Source organism: Nelumbo nucifera, chromosome 1, assembly GCF_055504915.1.
Source record: "Nelumbo nucifera cultivar China Antique chromosome 1, China Antique-T2T, whole genome shotgun sequence".
Classification (NCBI taxonomy): domain Eukaryota; kingdom Viridiplantae; phylum Streptophyta; class Magnoliopsida; order Proteales; family Nelumbonaceae; genus Nelumbo; species Nelumbo nucifera.
The window spans coordinates 101,268,779-101,282,819 of NC_142649.1; the positions used below are offsets into that span (position 1 = coordinate 101,268,779).

General features: G+C 35.3%; 1 protein-coding gene across 2 annotated transcripts; it reads left to right on the plus strand.

Moving 5' to 3' along the window:
- The first annotated feature begins 2,529 nt into the window (after positions 1-2,529).
- Positions 2,530-13,364, plus strand: LOC104588462 (uncharacterized). Of its 2 annotated transcripts, XM_010246404.3 has the most exons (15): positions 2,532-3,021; positions 3,113-3,234; positions 5,081-5,131; positions 6,032-6,151; positions 6,255-6,374; positions 6,870-7,011; positions 7,074-7,244; positions 7,745-7,900; positions 8,135-8,241; positions 8,336-8,426; positions 8,868-9,009; positions 9,090-9,246; positions 9,366-9,482; positions 9,906-10,029; positions 12,940-13,364. In XM_010246404.3, the coding sequence occupies exons 1-15, from the start codon at positions 2,980-2,982 to the stop codon at positions 13,189-13,191; spliced, it is 1,914 nt and encodes a 637-aa protein (XP_010244706.1). In that variant the 5' UTR covers positions 2,532-2,979; the 3' UTR covers positions 13,192-13,364. The 2 variants fall into 2 exon arrangements, with proteins under 2 accessions (XP_088752613.1, XP_010244706.1); XM_088896487.1 differs by lacking the exons at positions 9,906-10,029; positions 12,940-13,364 and having other exon boundaries at positions 2,530-3,021; positions 9,366-9,486.
- The last annotated feature ends 677 nt before the right edge of the window (positions 13,365-14,041 follow it).

Here is a 14,041-nt window from a genome sequence, read left to right on the forward strand (position 1 = left end):
GTTGCCATGCCAAATCTTGTGGATTTCTACCTAGAACCGGTGACTCCACCGTGGTCGCCGGCGGTTGGCCGCTACAAAATTGCCGGCCGCTGCTGCAATTTTTTTTGTTAGAACGGTTAGAACGGAAATGAATGACTTTCGTTCTAACCCTAAAGGCCTAATTCCTAAGTCTTTTTTTTTGTTTTTATTATTTTTTTTAAATCAATGAAAATGAAATTTGTAACCCGTGAATCTCTTCCCGGGTCGAACAGTTTAGCGGTTCGACCGCTCGGGTTAGCGATTTTTTGACATTTTCAACGGTTTTTTAGGATTTAACGGTTTACAGTATAATCAGACATAAAGGGCTGAACAGTTACCGATTTTTCCAGTCCGACCGTCTGGTCTGATCTAATTTTGAAAACCATGGTTAGAATGGTGGTCTGATCGTTGGAGAGAACAATTACGGGGTGATTACAACATTTTGCTTCAAGGGATGACATTAATGTGGTTTATTTGGTGGGCCCATAGTAAGAATATTTTTCAAAATGAGAAAAAAAAAATTATAGTCCTATTGAAGCAGAGGCTGATCTAAGTGCCGGTATCTCCATGTCATGGGTGATATCATAGTGTAACAATATTGGCAGTGTTTGGCATCATGTCGTACATGTAAGAAAAAGTGGTGTTTTAAAAAACGGTTTCTTATTTGGTATCATTTTTCTAGAAAAAATGTTGCTCCCAATCACACCAATCAAGAAAGTGATGAAGAAATGTCAAATTCAATATTTTCTCAGTAAATGGCATGTTGCTAGCAGTGGTGCAATAACATGGCATCAATGTGGCATTATCTTGGAATTCGGATTAACTAAACGCTTTAGTTGTTCAGTAGGCTATGGAACCAATGATGAGGTTTCACGCCAGTAATAAATTCATGGGGCCCACTATAAAGATGCGGGCCCCATGTATTTAAATATTGGCATGGAACCTTATCATTGGCTCCACATCTTGCTAAAAAGCTAAAGTATTCAGCTAAACCTTGCTCATCATCTTAGGCATTGGATAATGTAGACCAATGCTTAAAACGGTTATACAACACTGATACTAAACAAAATCAATGTTGTTTTCCCAGAAAACAACCTATATAGCAGCATCGATGCCAAATAATAAAAAAAAAAAAAGTCATTTTCTGAGAAAACGATGCAACAGACACTCATGCATACAACAATGTTTTCTCATAAACATCTCTGAAGCAATGACATCAATGCCAAACACCTAAAAAATCAATATAATGGTGTGATTGGACCCCAAGCTTCTGGTGCTAGACTCATAGCATGTAGGGGGTGCAAGTCGGGAGGGTTGGGCTGGGTTTATGGTCAACCCAGGCCCGACCCTAAAACTTGGGCTTAAGGCCCAAGCTCGGACTAAGCCCGATGTTCCCAACTCGAACCCAGCCCACACTATAATTTGATACACTTGGGTTGGGTTTGGTCCCAAGCCTTGAGTTTGGGTTGGTCAATGAACCCACTCTAAAATTAAACATATATAAATGTATTTATGCAAATATATATACATATATTTATATATATATGTAAATATGTATGCAACATTTATATATACAAACATATGAATGTATAAATGTATATAGTTGGGCCGGGCTCGGGCCTAGGAATGCAAATGGATTGAACCGAATTCAAATCAGGGTATATTCGAATCTGATCCGATATTGTTCATGTCGTAACTGATCCGATTGGATCTGATAGAATTCGATTTGAATCCTATTGGATCTTCGGATCTTCATATATGATTTAATCTGACTTGTTTACTTTAAAAAATAATAAATTATTGAAAAAATATATACCAATTTAAATAAAGAGAAAACAAAAATACAAGTACTTTTTTATTATTTTCATCATATATATATGTTTTTATAAAAAATAAATATTATAACAAATTTATAAAAATACAATATAAATAATATATTTATAAATAAATAACTAACATATATATATATAAATATATAACACATTGGATCGGATAGTGGTGATCCGAATCCAATCTGATTTCTGATCGGATCATAGGATTCGATCCGATTCGAAGATCAGACCAGGGGTGAACCGAATCCGATATCAAATTTGGCTTTATTTTCTTTGTTGTGAGAAATAAAATATATAGAAAGAGGGTCATTTGTTTTTGAATGGGTAAGAAGCAAGGTGATTTGGTCCCACTTCATTTGAGAGAAAATATAGGTAGTCAGGTAGGAGGAAGGTAATGCAAATTCTGTATCACTTTGGGAGCAAAATTTATACTGTCAATGAGTGCAGATAAGACAAAAGCTGCAAATTTCATCCGTTAAAGAGTGCAAATCATAGTTACAACCAAACAGATACAAAACCGAACAGGATTCAAAATATGTATCTGATTCAGATTTACACGGTAAACAGATACAGAGCCTAACTTCCCCTCCGTGTTTTTTTTTTTTTTTTTTTCATAAACTCAATCTATAGGCTCAAAAAAATCCTTCGATCACTAATGATGATAAAGAACCGACAGTTGACTTGGTCATTCTTGGATAACTCCCATTATTAACTACCGCCACAGCACTACAGGAGATAAGTGGAGAAAGGAATGGCGACTAAGTAAAGGGATAAGCTTAGAGATAGAGAGAGAATGTGTGTAGACGGAGTAAGAATGTCGGCAAAGCAAGGGTGAAGGTTGAAGCTTGAGCGAGGGGAGAGACAGCGCTTGGTTTATAAGGCTTGAAAATTTGGCTACTTAGAATTAGATATAGAAAGTTTTCTTTGAAAGGTGGTCGGTCAATCCGAAATTTCCTTTTTTCAGAAGTTAAGAATCTCTTCTATTGGAGGTCACCTAGTTTTTAATTTTTCTAAGGAAGCAGAAAAGCTTTAAGAACTTGTATATATATTGAAATTGCCGATTTATGGCAAATAGAACTGTGGAAAGCCGAGTTAACAGAGCTAGCTATCAAGCAAGGATCCCAAAATAATGGCACCAATCGCGGTGCAACTGCAAATACAAGATCGACATGTACTTAATCTTCTCTTTATTGCCTAGATGATTTTATTGGGGATTTTCATCGAATAGGTTTGTTCACATTGTTGGGACATCAATTTTGTAGGTGGTGATGGACAATGGAATCCTCCAAGTCACCCTATCAAATCCTGAGGGAATTGTTACTGGAATACGATACAATGGCATTGACAATTTACTTGAAGTTCATAACGAAGAAGATAACAGAGGGTATATAGTTCTACTTATCTATGTTTGCTTCTTCCTTTTTCACTTTTATTTATCTCGGGAGTTTAATCTGGCATTTCTTCTCAATTAGAGTAACAGTCTGGGCCCTTGAGGTAGTCTATGGATTGAATTATATTGCTTGTAATATTAAAGTTAATTTCCTTATTATTATTATTTTGTGAGAATTTTTGGATACTCAATCTGTCTTGACCCTAATAGGACCCATCAATCAAACCCTATAAGGTTTGGGTTTTGTCCTTATGGTACTCAATACCTGAACCCGATTATATTTAACTTAAGTACCTATTCCTATTACCTGATTACAAACTTGTATATATACTATTAAGTATGAGAAAACCTATAATGTCAGAAAGACATAATATTGAAAGAGCTTTGACCAATCAAAAATCATCGTGAATTTTAATAAAAATATCTAATTTATTATCACTTTAATAAAAATAGTTGATTGGTTATAAGTTCTTTTTGTATCATATTCAAGCCTAATAAATGTATATTGTATGTTGTAAAAGTAATAATATATAGAGCAAAAAGGGTTAAGAGAGATTGAAATCATTTTTCTTTTCTCTATCCCATTATAGGTGTCTTCACCACTAGCCTACCACACCATTTCTGTTTAATAGGGACATCACGTTTCACTTATGTGATGACGGGTTTGGGACAGGATGAATTTGGAAAATTGAGAGAAAAAATAAATGAATTTGAAATCAATGACACTTAGGGAGATTTAAGAATTGAAAGGGCAATTTTCACATGTACCTTGCACTTCCTACACCGAAGAGTATTAATTACAATTAGACCTGTTCATGGACCGAGTAGCTCAGCCTTCTAAATAGGGCTTGGACATGACTTTAGGCCCACGGGCTCGGGCTTAGGCTTAAAACACAAGGCCCAACCTATTTTCGATCCAGGCTCCGGTTTTCTCTCTGGTCGAGTCCAAATCCGACTTGATAATATATATTATATAATAAAAAAATATTTTACTAATAAAAATATATACATTATTTTTTCTTTGTTTCTCCTCTTTTTTATGTAATAGTGAGATCTTTTATTATTTTTTGTTTTGGGGGATTTTAATATAAATAAACACTTTTATTGAATGAAAAAAATCTGTTTCTAAATTTCTACTTGAGATCGGGCTCCAGCCTGAATGTTCTATTAATATAGAGACAAAACTTGGTCCGTGAACAGGTCTAATCACAATCTTTTAAGTATAAAAAAAAAAGTCAAATACTACTAAGCATTTTCATCCTTGATCCTTAGCACAAGAGAGTGCTTCAAGAACTGCCCCTAGCTCAGCTTCAATCAGCTATTTCACAAGACCCAGATTACCATTTACCAACTTATCAATAAGCATCAAAACGATATTCTCTATTTTTTCATTTTTTCTTTTGTATCAGTGTATCCATGCATTTCAGGGTCCACTGCAACGGGGTGTATCATATGGATATCTTGATCATTGATTCTTATAACTCCAGTTAATATATGTTTAATATGTAAAAGTTACATATATATATATATTAATAGTATTCCGAGTGGTTGGGTTTGAATTTTTTAATTTTTGAGTGATCAACTCAGCCAAATTTCTAGTTGGCTCATCAAATTTTAAAACTGTCAAGTTTTCTTTGTATACATTGTTACATACAAATTTAGTGTTCTGAACACCTCATAATATATATTGAAATCCAGTTGAATATTTACTTCATTCGAGTGGGAAAATTACAACAATTGGACTTTTGCTAGAAACCCATGATTTTGTTATATAAATGTTTATGAAAATGAAATGAATCATTTAATTGACTTGCTATAAATTGAATCCATACTTGCATAGGTACTGGGATGTTGTTTGGAACGGAGCAAATGTTTCCGGAAAATTTGATGTGTAAGTCCTCACACCCCTCCCCCGAGTTCTATTTCACTCTCTATCTCTGATAAATATAAAAGGAATAATGAGATCAATCAATATATAACAAAAAGGAACAAAAGGAAAAACAATATAGAGATTACCAACATCCATGGCTACAAATCTGACTTGTCTAGACCAAACCTAGAGCAGCTGATAAGTTACTTGATTTACAGAGTCTAGGTTCATGGTAGGATTAGTACTGATTCAACCCAAGTGATTCTTACTTTGTATGAATGTGTGTTTCTGTACATGATTGAAGCTTCGACCTGGCTATCTAGGGTGGGTTTGGGTTGTACCTTTGTCTCTGTGAAGTCTGAATCAAGACCAAACCCAACTAAAAGATAAAATACTTATGTGAAACCATGGGCCACATGGCACCCAGTTTGATTGGGTCATATTGTTTGTTGGTCGGTCCTGCGGCCCATCCAAAGGCAAAACGAGCAGCTAGGAATGGTAACGGAGTGGAACAGGGCTAGGTTTTGCATGCCCCATTCTCAACCCCAAACACAGAAAACCCACCCCCGCCCTAATACTCCAATGGGGCTAGAAATCTCAATCCCATTCCTAGCTTTTAGGTTGAATGGTTATTTGAGTTGGTATCAAAGCCACTTTCTCCAAGTGGTTTAGCATTTGATTCTTATCACCCACATTATAATTAATTAAGTTTTAGTATAAGGTAAAATCTCATATTTGTGAAATTTCTGAATGCAATTTTTTCTATTAAGATTTTAATATTCTTTTATGGACCTATTTACCATTATTTTAAGACTAAATATCAAAAAGTCCATAACCATTTCAACCTAAAACTAAAGAATTTATCAACTGTGGTTCTTTGTAACCAAACAGACATCTAAAGATTGCTTGATTCTTCTACAGGATAAAGGGGACAAGTTTTAGGGTTGTAAAGCAAGATGAGGACCAAGTGGAGCTCTCCTTCACAAGAACATGGGATCCGTCGCTCCAGGATAAAATCATCCCTCTGAACATAGATAAAAGGTTTATGACTATGTTCTCAAATACTATCCTCATTCTGAAAATCAATGGTTAATGGTATTACTGGCAAAAGTAACAACAATTTTTGTATTTCAAATTTTTGCAGGTTTATAATGTTGCGCGGTTGCTCTGGCTTCTACTCTTATGCCATTTATGAACACTTGAAAGAATGGCCTGAGTTCAGCTTAGGCGAAACCAGGATTGCTTTCAAGCTTAGAAAAGACAAGTGAGCAATTAATGCACACCTATTTCCCTCTTAACCTGGTTGTTTATCCTTGTCTCCTGATCTCCTCTTTTCTAATGATGTTAATGGGCTGGATTTGGACTGTGCTGAGATTTGTCCTTAAAGCTGTGAATGGTTGCAATGCAAATAAATTTATACTGATGCAAACCCATGGCAGTGCAAATGCTTTGAGTGTAAATTCTGACTTATTTTAATTTCAAATTTTAGCTTATTTTGTTTTATTATAGTACAAATTAAGTAAATTAAGACATAAAGTAGAATAAAATAAAATCCAAAATAAAAATTTACATTTTTTACATTTGCACTCCCATGCATTTGTATTAATACAAATAAATTTGCACTACAATCAAACACAGCCTAAACACACAAGGCCAGGTAGCCCACCTGTAGAGGCCCATTGGGTTTATAACTTACACACAAGCCCAGCACAATGACCACCAATTGGTAACCAGTAACAACTCGACACATGGTATGCAGGTTCCATTATATGGCGATGGCAGACAATAGGCAAAGGTTCATGCCTCACCCAGACGACCGTTTACGAGGACGATGCCAACCCCTAGCCTACCCCGAAGCAGTTCTCTTAACAAATCCAATAGAACCACAACTCAAAGGAGAGGTTATCTCTCTCTTTCTCTCTCTCTCTCTCTTATTCATTGTAATGGTGTAAGCATGCTACAGGTGGATGACAAGTACCAGTATTCATGTGAGGACAAGGATAACAAGGTCCATGGATGGATATGCTTTGATCCTCCAGTGGGCTTCTGGCAGATCACACCAAGTGATGAGTTCAGAACAGGTGGGCCGCTAAAGCAGAATCTCACATCTCATGTGGGTCCTACTACCCTTGCTGTAAGTATTTTATTACTCTAGTAAGGATAAATTATTTCTACCAAAAAAGAGTAAGGATAGTGACGGATGGGTACTCTAAACTTTCAATTGCAATATTTGAGTATCCTGAATTTTTAAAAAAGAGATATTTAGGTCCACTTGTTAGTATTCCGTCACTTAAATATTACATAATATTAAAAATACCCTTCTCGTGTATTTTTAAAATCATTTTATGGAATAAAATCAGCACTAGAGAATGTTGTCGATTACCTAAGAATGATCTCAGAAATACATAAGAAGAGTATTTTTGGTATTATGTAATGTTTAGCTGACGGATGGATTTAAGTGTCTATTTTTGAGAGTTCAGGGTACTCAAATATTGTAATTGAAAGATCAGGGTACCTATCTGTCATTACCCTAAAGTACAGAATTATCTGTAATTTACCCCTCTAATAAGTCTAAGATTCTTTTCTGCTTCACACTCGCTATGATGATTATCATAATCAATTTGCTATTTGCAGGTGTTTCTTAGTTCTCATTACACTGGACAGGATCTGGTGCCAAAATTCCAACAGGGAGAGGCGTGGAAGAAGGTTTTTGGGCCTGTTTTTATTTATCTCAATTCAGTCTTCAATGGAGAGGATCCACTGTCTCTCTGGGATGATGCAAAAACACAGGTTGCATTTCCAGTCTTTTTTTCATTTGGTAATCAAAAGCTGGCAAGACAAAAAGATGTGACATTTAAAAGACAAGTTAGACCCCAAATTAAAGATTAATATGACACTTAACCACATAAGCTGCTGGAAGATCTTTCTAAAACGACTTATCAAACGACACCATAGTTTATCCCAGACATCATTTAAATGTTTATGTTTGAAGGATAAACAAGCTAATGCAATATATTTGTGTAGATGCTGATGGAAGTCCAAAGCTGGCCATACAGTTTCCCAACTTCAGAGGATTTCCCTTCTTCAGGACAACGAGGAACTGTTAGAGGTAGACTATTTGTCCGTGACAGGTACCAGATGAGATCGACCCTCTTTCATTTTTCCAACTCTACCTATAAATTTGATCCCATCTAATTTGTTCACCGCACTATTCTACTTGTGTAGGTATGCGGGTGAAGATGACATAGTTGCAGAGTCTGCTTATGTAGGTTTGGCTTTGCCTGGAGAGGTCGGATCATGGCAGAGAGAATGCAAGGTAATATTCCATCACTTTCCTTATGAAACTCTACTCTTTTTATATGATCGACGTATCTTCATAAGCATTAAGTTGGTCAATGGGATTTTGGTTCTCATTGACCAAGAATTTCATGTTTTTTTTTTTCAGATTTATGTAGGGATCAGGGAAAGTTTATTTTCCTGGGTATCATTTACCCAGGTAAGCGATACCCATCTCTTAAGTGGGTAAATAACGTTCCCACCTAAGGAGAAAATTGCCAGCACTTGAATGAGAACAAAACTGCCCCTTTTGATAATGGATTTTTATGGATAAAATGGTCATTACCTTATTTATATGAGAAATAAAATAACATAGGTAAATACACTTACCCAGATAAGTGTTTTTCAGGAAAAACTTACTTAAGTAACTGCATAATTTACCGAAAAACGAATGAGGCCTAAATGTTTCTCTTGTCATTAGGGCTACCAATTCTGGACTAGAGCTGGTGCAGATGGGTATTTCAGCATCAGAGATGTACGTGAGGGAGATTATAATCTGTATGCATGGGTTCCTGGTTTCATAGGAGACTACAAATATGATGTTGTTCTCACCATCACTTCAGGTTTGAGATTCCCATTTTCTTATATCTATATAGCTTGATCATGCCTTCATAACTTAATTCGATTAAAATATACAAAGTAGGGTCTGATATCGATCTGGGTGACCTCGTATACAAACCTCCAAGAGATGGCCCAACCTTGTGGGAGATAGGCATTCCTGATCGATCTGCTGCAGAGTTCTACGTTCCAGAACCTAATCCGAACTATGTGAACAAACTTTACGTCAATCATCCAGACAAGTGAGCCCCCATTTTCTCCATTACTGAAGACTTGGATTGCTCACATTCTGTTTGTGTTTATTCATCCCCATCAAGTATTCATTTGTGGTATTAACCTTTGAATTGAATTTGGGTGACAGGTTTAGGCAGTATGGATTGTGGGAGCGGTATGTGGAATTGTATCCAGAAGGAGATCTGATCTTCAGGGTTGGCGTTAATGATTATAGGAAAGATTGGTTCTTTGCTCAAGTTACTAGGTGATGCTAATTAGTTCCTCTGACCCCAATCACAATTTGTTTCTTTTTGCCAAGGTTTTTAAAATTGAATCGGACAATGAACCGATCAGGGGTCCGGTTTCTGGGTCGAACGGTCCAACTGTTTGAACTGAACAGACAGCCCATTCTGACAAAAATTTAAAAAATAAATTATAAAAAACTTTAAAAAATAAAAGTGGTCAAAACGGTTGGATGGTCCGGATGGTTTGAACAATTCGAATGGTTCAACCACCCGGATTAACGGTTTGCTGACCAAATCAATGGTTTCTGGAAAAATAACAGTTCTGGGGTAAAATGGACTCGATCACCTGATCAATTCTTGATTTTTCTGGTCTGATTATCCAGTCCGATCCGATTTTGAAAACCATGCTTTTTGCTATTTCTTAATTTTTTGTTGTGTTGTAGGAAGAAAGAAGATGGATACCAGGCAACTACTTGGCAAATTATTTTCAAACTTGATAGTGTGAGCCAAGGTGGAACCTATAAAATGCGAGTGGCACTTGCATCAGCCACGTTTTCTGAGTTACAGGTATACTAAATAAACCAATACCATTATGATCCAAGTTATTTGCCAACTATTGGAGTTCGGCTTGCTAAATACTAGAAATAGATTCAATTGAGTTCGAGTCAAGCTCAAGTCATGTCAAGTAGTTAGTGAGACGAGTTCAAGTTTCACAGTATAAGGCTTGAGCAACTTGCAAGTTTAATCAAACTTATAATAAAATATTAATTTTAATATATTTTTTATTTATAATATCAATAATATTTATAATGTTTTTAATATTAATTTATTTTTAATTGTCTCAAGGAGGTTGCGAGTATTGAGTCAAGTTTAGTTCAGAGTAGGAAACTTGTTACCTAGTTAAGTTCAAGCAAAGTTTAAGCTCTAATGTGGTGTTTGGTTTCGTGGTCATCTCGTGGAGGGCCCATTTTGGTCTATGCTACAAGATAGCCACCGTGTTCAGTTGGTTGTGGATGGGGACGGTCCACAATATATCGTGGATCGTTTCCATCCACATCCCAAAATCTTGGCCATACATATATCTCGTGGATGTGGCCAGTCCACAACATTTCTACACTCTATTTTGATACGATACATCTCTTTTACATATTTTTCTTTCATTTTAAATTTTAAATTTTGAAATAATAAGTTTTAGATTTTAATTTTTAAATATTTTATCAATAAAATAATAATTTTTAATGTTAATTCTAGCACAAGTTGGCGGTTTTCCTTTTTCACTTTTTTTTCATTTATTTAAATATTTTTTAATATTTTATCAATAAAATAATATTTTTTTAATTATTTTACTACCTTTTTATTAAAATTAATATTTATTGGTTAATATTAATTTATCAATGCCTTTTTTTCAATTTATTTATCATATAAAATGCAAAAATTAAACATTTATGATCGACTATGTAGATCATTCACAAAATGTATATGAGATACATGGAATCAAAAAGATTGGTGTGGAACACCTAGAGAACGATTTTGAACTATGGTGTGGTGTGGTGTGGTGTGGATTGGTCTCTGCCATAGGGTGTGGTGTGGGTCGATCCACATCCACCAATTTCTCATCCACACTACAGAATATGAGATACATGGAATCAAAAAGATTGGTGTGGAACACCTAGAGAACGACTCTATGGTGTGGTGTGGTGTGGTGTGGTGTGGATTGGTCTCTGCCATAGGGTGTGGTGTGGGTCGATCCACATCCACCAATTTCTCATCCACACTACAGAATACCCCCTAAGCTTTTGAATCTAGTCAAACTTGAGTAACCCAATATTCAACCTAGCTCAGCTCAATTACACCCCCAATTCCAATCTCGATCTGAATGGGAGATATAGTGGCATTTGATAACATTGAAATGGGGTCTGATATCTTAAAAACTTGCTTTTCAGAGGTTGGATCTTGTTTGGGTTAACATCCAAACCATACCGGCCTTCTCATTTGATAAGAGGTGGCCCATTTGTGGAACAAATGCAATAGATGGCTCATAATGACTAAAATACTCTCCTTATTTAAATATTACAAACATGAAAAGCAGACATTCTGTTTTCATATATCAAATCTTTAAAATGATCTTAGGTGGTGTTTGATAAATTTGAAATTTCATATCTGAAAAGTTAAAAAGATTTTTTTTTGTCTAAAATCTGAAAAGAAGCATTGGTGCTTTTCTACATTTTAGAGGCTCTGAATCCACAAGTTTGTTTGTGTTCATCAATCCTTTACCATTTGAATATCACTGATTTTACTATTTTACCCCTAGAACATACTATTTGGAAATGTTGAATTCAATTTGCATTATTTCATAAAAAATAATTTTTAACCTCAAAATAATATTGAAACAATACAAATAAAAAATAATAAATTAATAATTAAAAATTACTAATTAATAAATGAAATGATTAAAATTAAAAAAATAATTAATGACTATAAAATTATTAAAATAATTTATAATTTATAATTTATAATTAATAATTTACACATATAAAAATTAAATAATTTTTAAAAATTAATGAGATAATTAAAAATTACTAGTTAATAAAAATAATTAATAATTAATAAATAACACAAGTAAAATTAATAAAAAATAATTAATGATTAATAAAAAATATTAAAATAATTAATAATTAATAAAGATAATTTATAATTAATAATTATTATTATTACTCACTGAACTGCCATTGCAACTTGTAGCGGCGGTGGCGATGGCAGGAAGATAAGGGGAAGAGAGAGAAAGAGAGAGAGAGAGAGAACCACCGTTGTTGCAAGTGGTAGTGACGGGAAGACAGGGAGAGAGAGAGAGAACCACCGTCATTGCAAGTGGCAGTGACAGGAAGACAGGGAGAGAGAGATAGAGAGAGAGAGAGAAAGAGAGGGAACCGCCGTTGCTGCAAGCTCTACAGCGACGGTGGCAAGAAGACAAGGCGGAGAGAGAGAGAGAGAGAACCGTTGCCGCTGCAAGTTCCAGCGGCGGTGACGAGAAGATAGATAGATAGATAGAGAGAGAGAGAGAGAGAGAGAGAGAGAGAGAGAACCACCGCTACAACTAGAGTTTCATTTAGGTCGTAGTGAAGGTTCGAATGACCTAATTTTCGAGCTTATGTGAAGGGCAAACCATGTCATATTTAAATTTCTTTGAGGACACTAATGCCTTTTACACACCTTTGAATTGCATTTGACTGCATTAAGGACCCACTCCACCTCTTAGGAATTAAAATCTGAAATTGGATTTCAGATCTAGTAATAAGAGGGCATACCAAACGAAGGTGGTGTCTGAAAAGCAACGTTTTTAAATCTCAAACATCTCAAAAGTGCAATCAAACACCACCTTAATCCAATCTCCTATATATTCAAATCTCATAGTAAAATTTATTGATCATTCCTTGCACTTCAGTATGGACTAATTGAATTTATGGATCATGTGTTGAGGTTCGATTCAATGATCCAAAAGCAAATCCCCCTCACTTTACAACGGGGCTTATAGGGAAGGACAACTCGATTGCACGACATGGCATACATGGACTTTATAGGCTGTACAATGTGGATGTACCAAGCACCCGACTTGTGGAAGGAGACAACACCATTTTCCTGACCCAGTCAAGAAGCTCCAGTCCTTTCCAGGGGCTAATGTATGACTATATCCGATTGGAGGGGCCTTCTACCTCCGATCCTCACAAGTAAAACCAAGGTTGTCTTCAGCAGAACAGTTCTTATGGTTATATGTTATTTAGAAATTTGCAGTAAGCCTTACAGTTAAAATCGGCATGTTATTTGTTATAATACTGTTCTTAGTAACATATGCTGCTGTGATAGTGCAGTTTATATATATAATTTTCTCACTGCAGGCAATACAATTAAAGCTATGAATTTTATATTAGATATAGGATACCACCTCTCTCCCTCTCTCTTTCTCTCATTTTCTTTTTATTCTGTTCACAAATTCAGTCAAGCTACTTGTTTATAGGGGTGTCAATTGGACTGTATTTGGTTCAACCCGATTCAGTCCAATGCAAATACAGTTCAATGTGAGTCCATTATAAATGGATCAGGTCCAATCCAATGAATGTTTTGGACCAAATTGGACCGATCCAATTCAATGTTTGGATCGTCCAATCTATTTAAATTCATTTTGATTTAAATTGGTTTCAACTCAAATCCGGCCCATTGATACATATATTCTTATTTTATATCAATGAACCAGATATTGACTTAATCCAACCCAATCCAATATAAATTTGTTACGGACGGACCAGGTCCAACCCAATATGCCTTGATGATCCGTCCAATCCATCCAAATTGATTTTGGATTGGACCCGTCCAATCCAAAACCGGTCCATTGACACCCTTACTTGTGTATAGCCAACTTATATCATAAATTCACATTATGATGCAAACAAAAGAAGGGTGATTAAGAAAGATGAAAATGAGAATATGACATCAGTCCCAAGGCAAGGAGATTTAACATTCATATCTTCTATGCAGTTTTTTTATGGTAATAAATAAAGTAAATAACAAATTGAAAAAAAAGCAT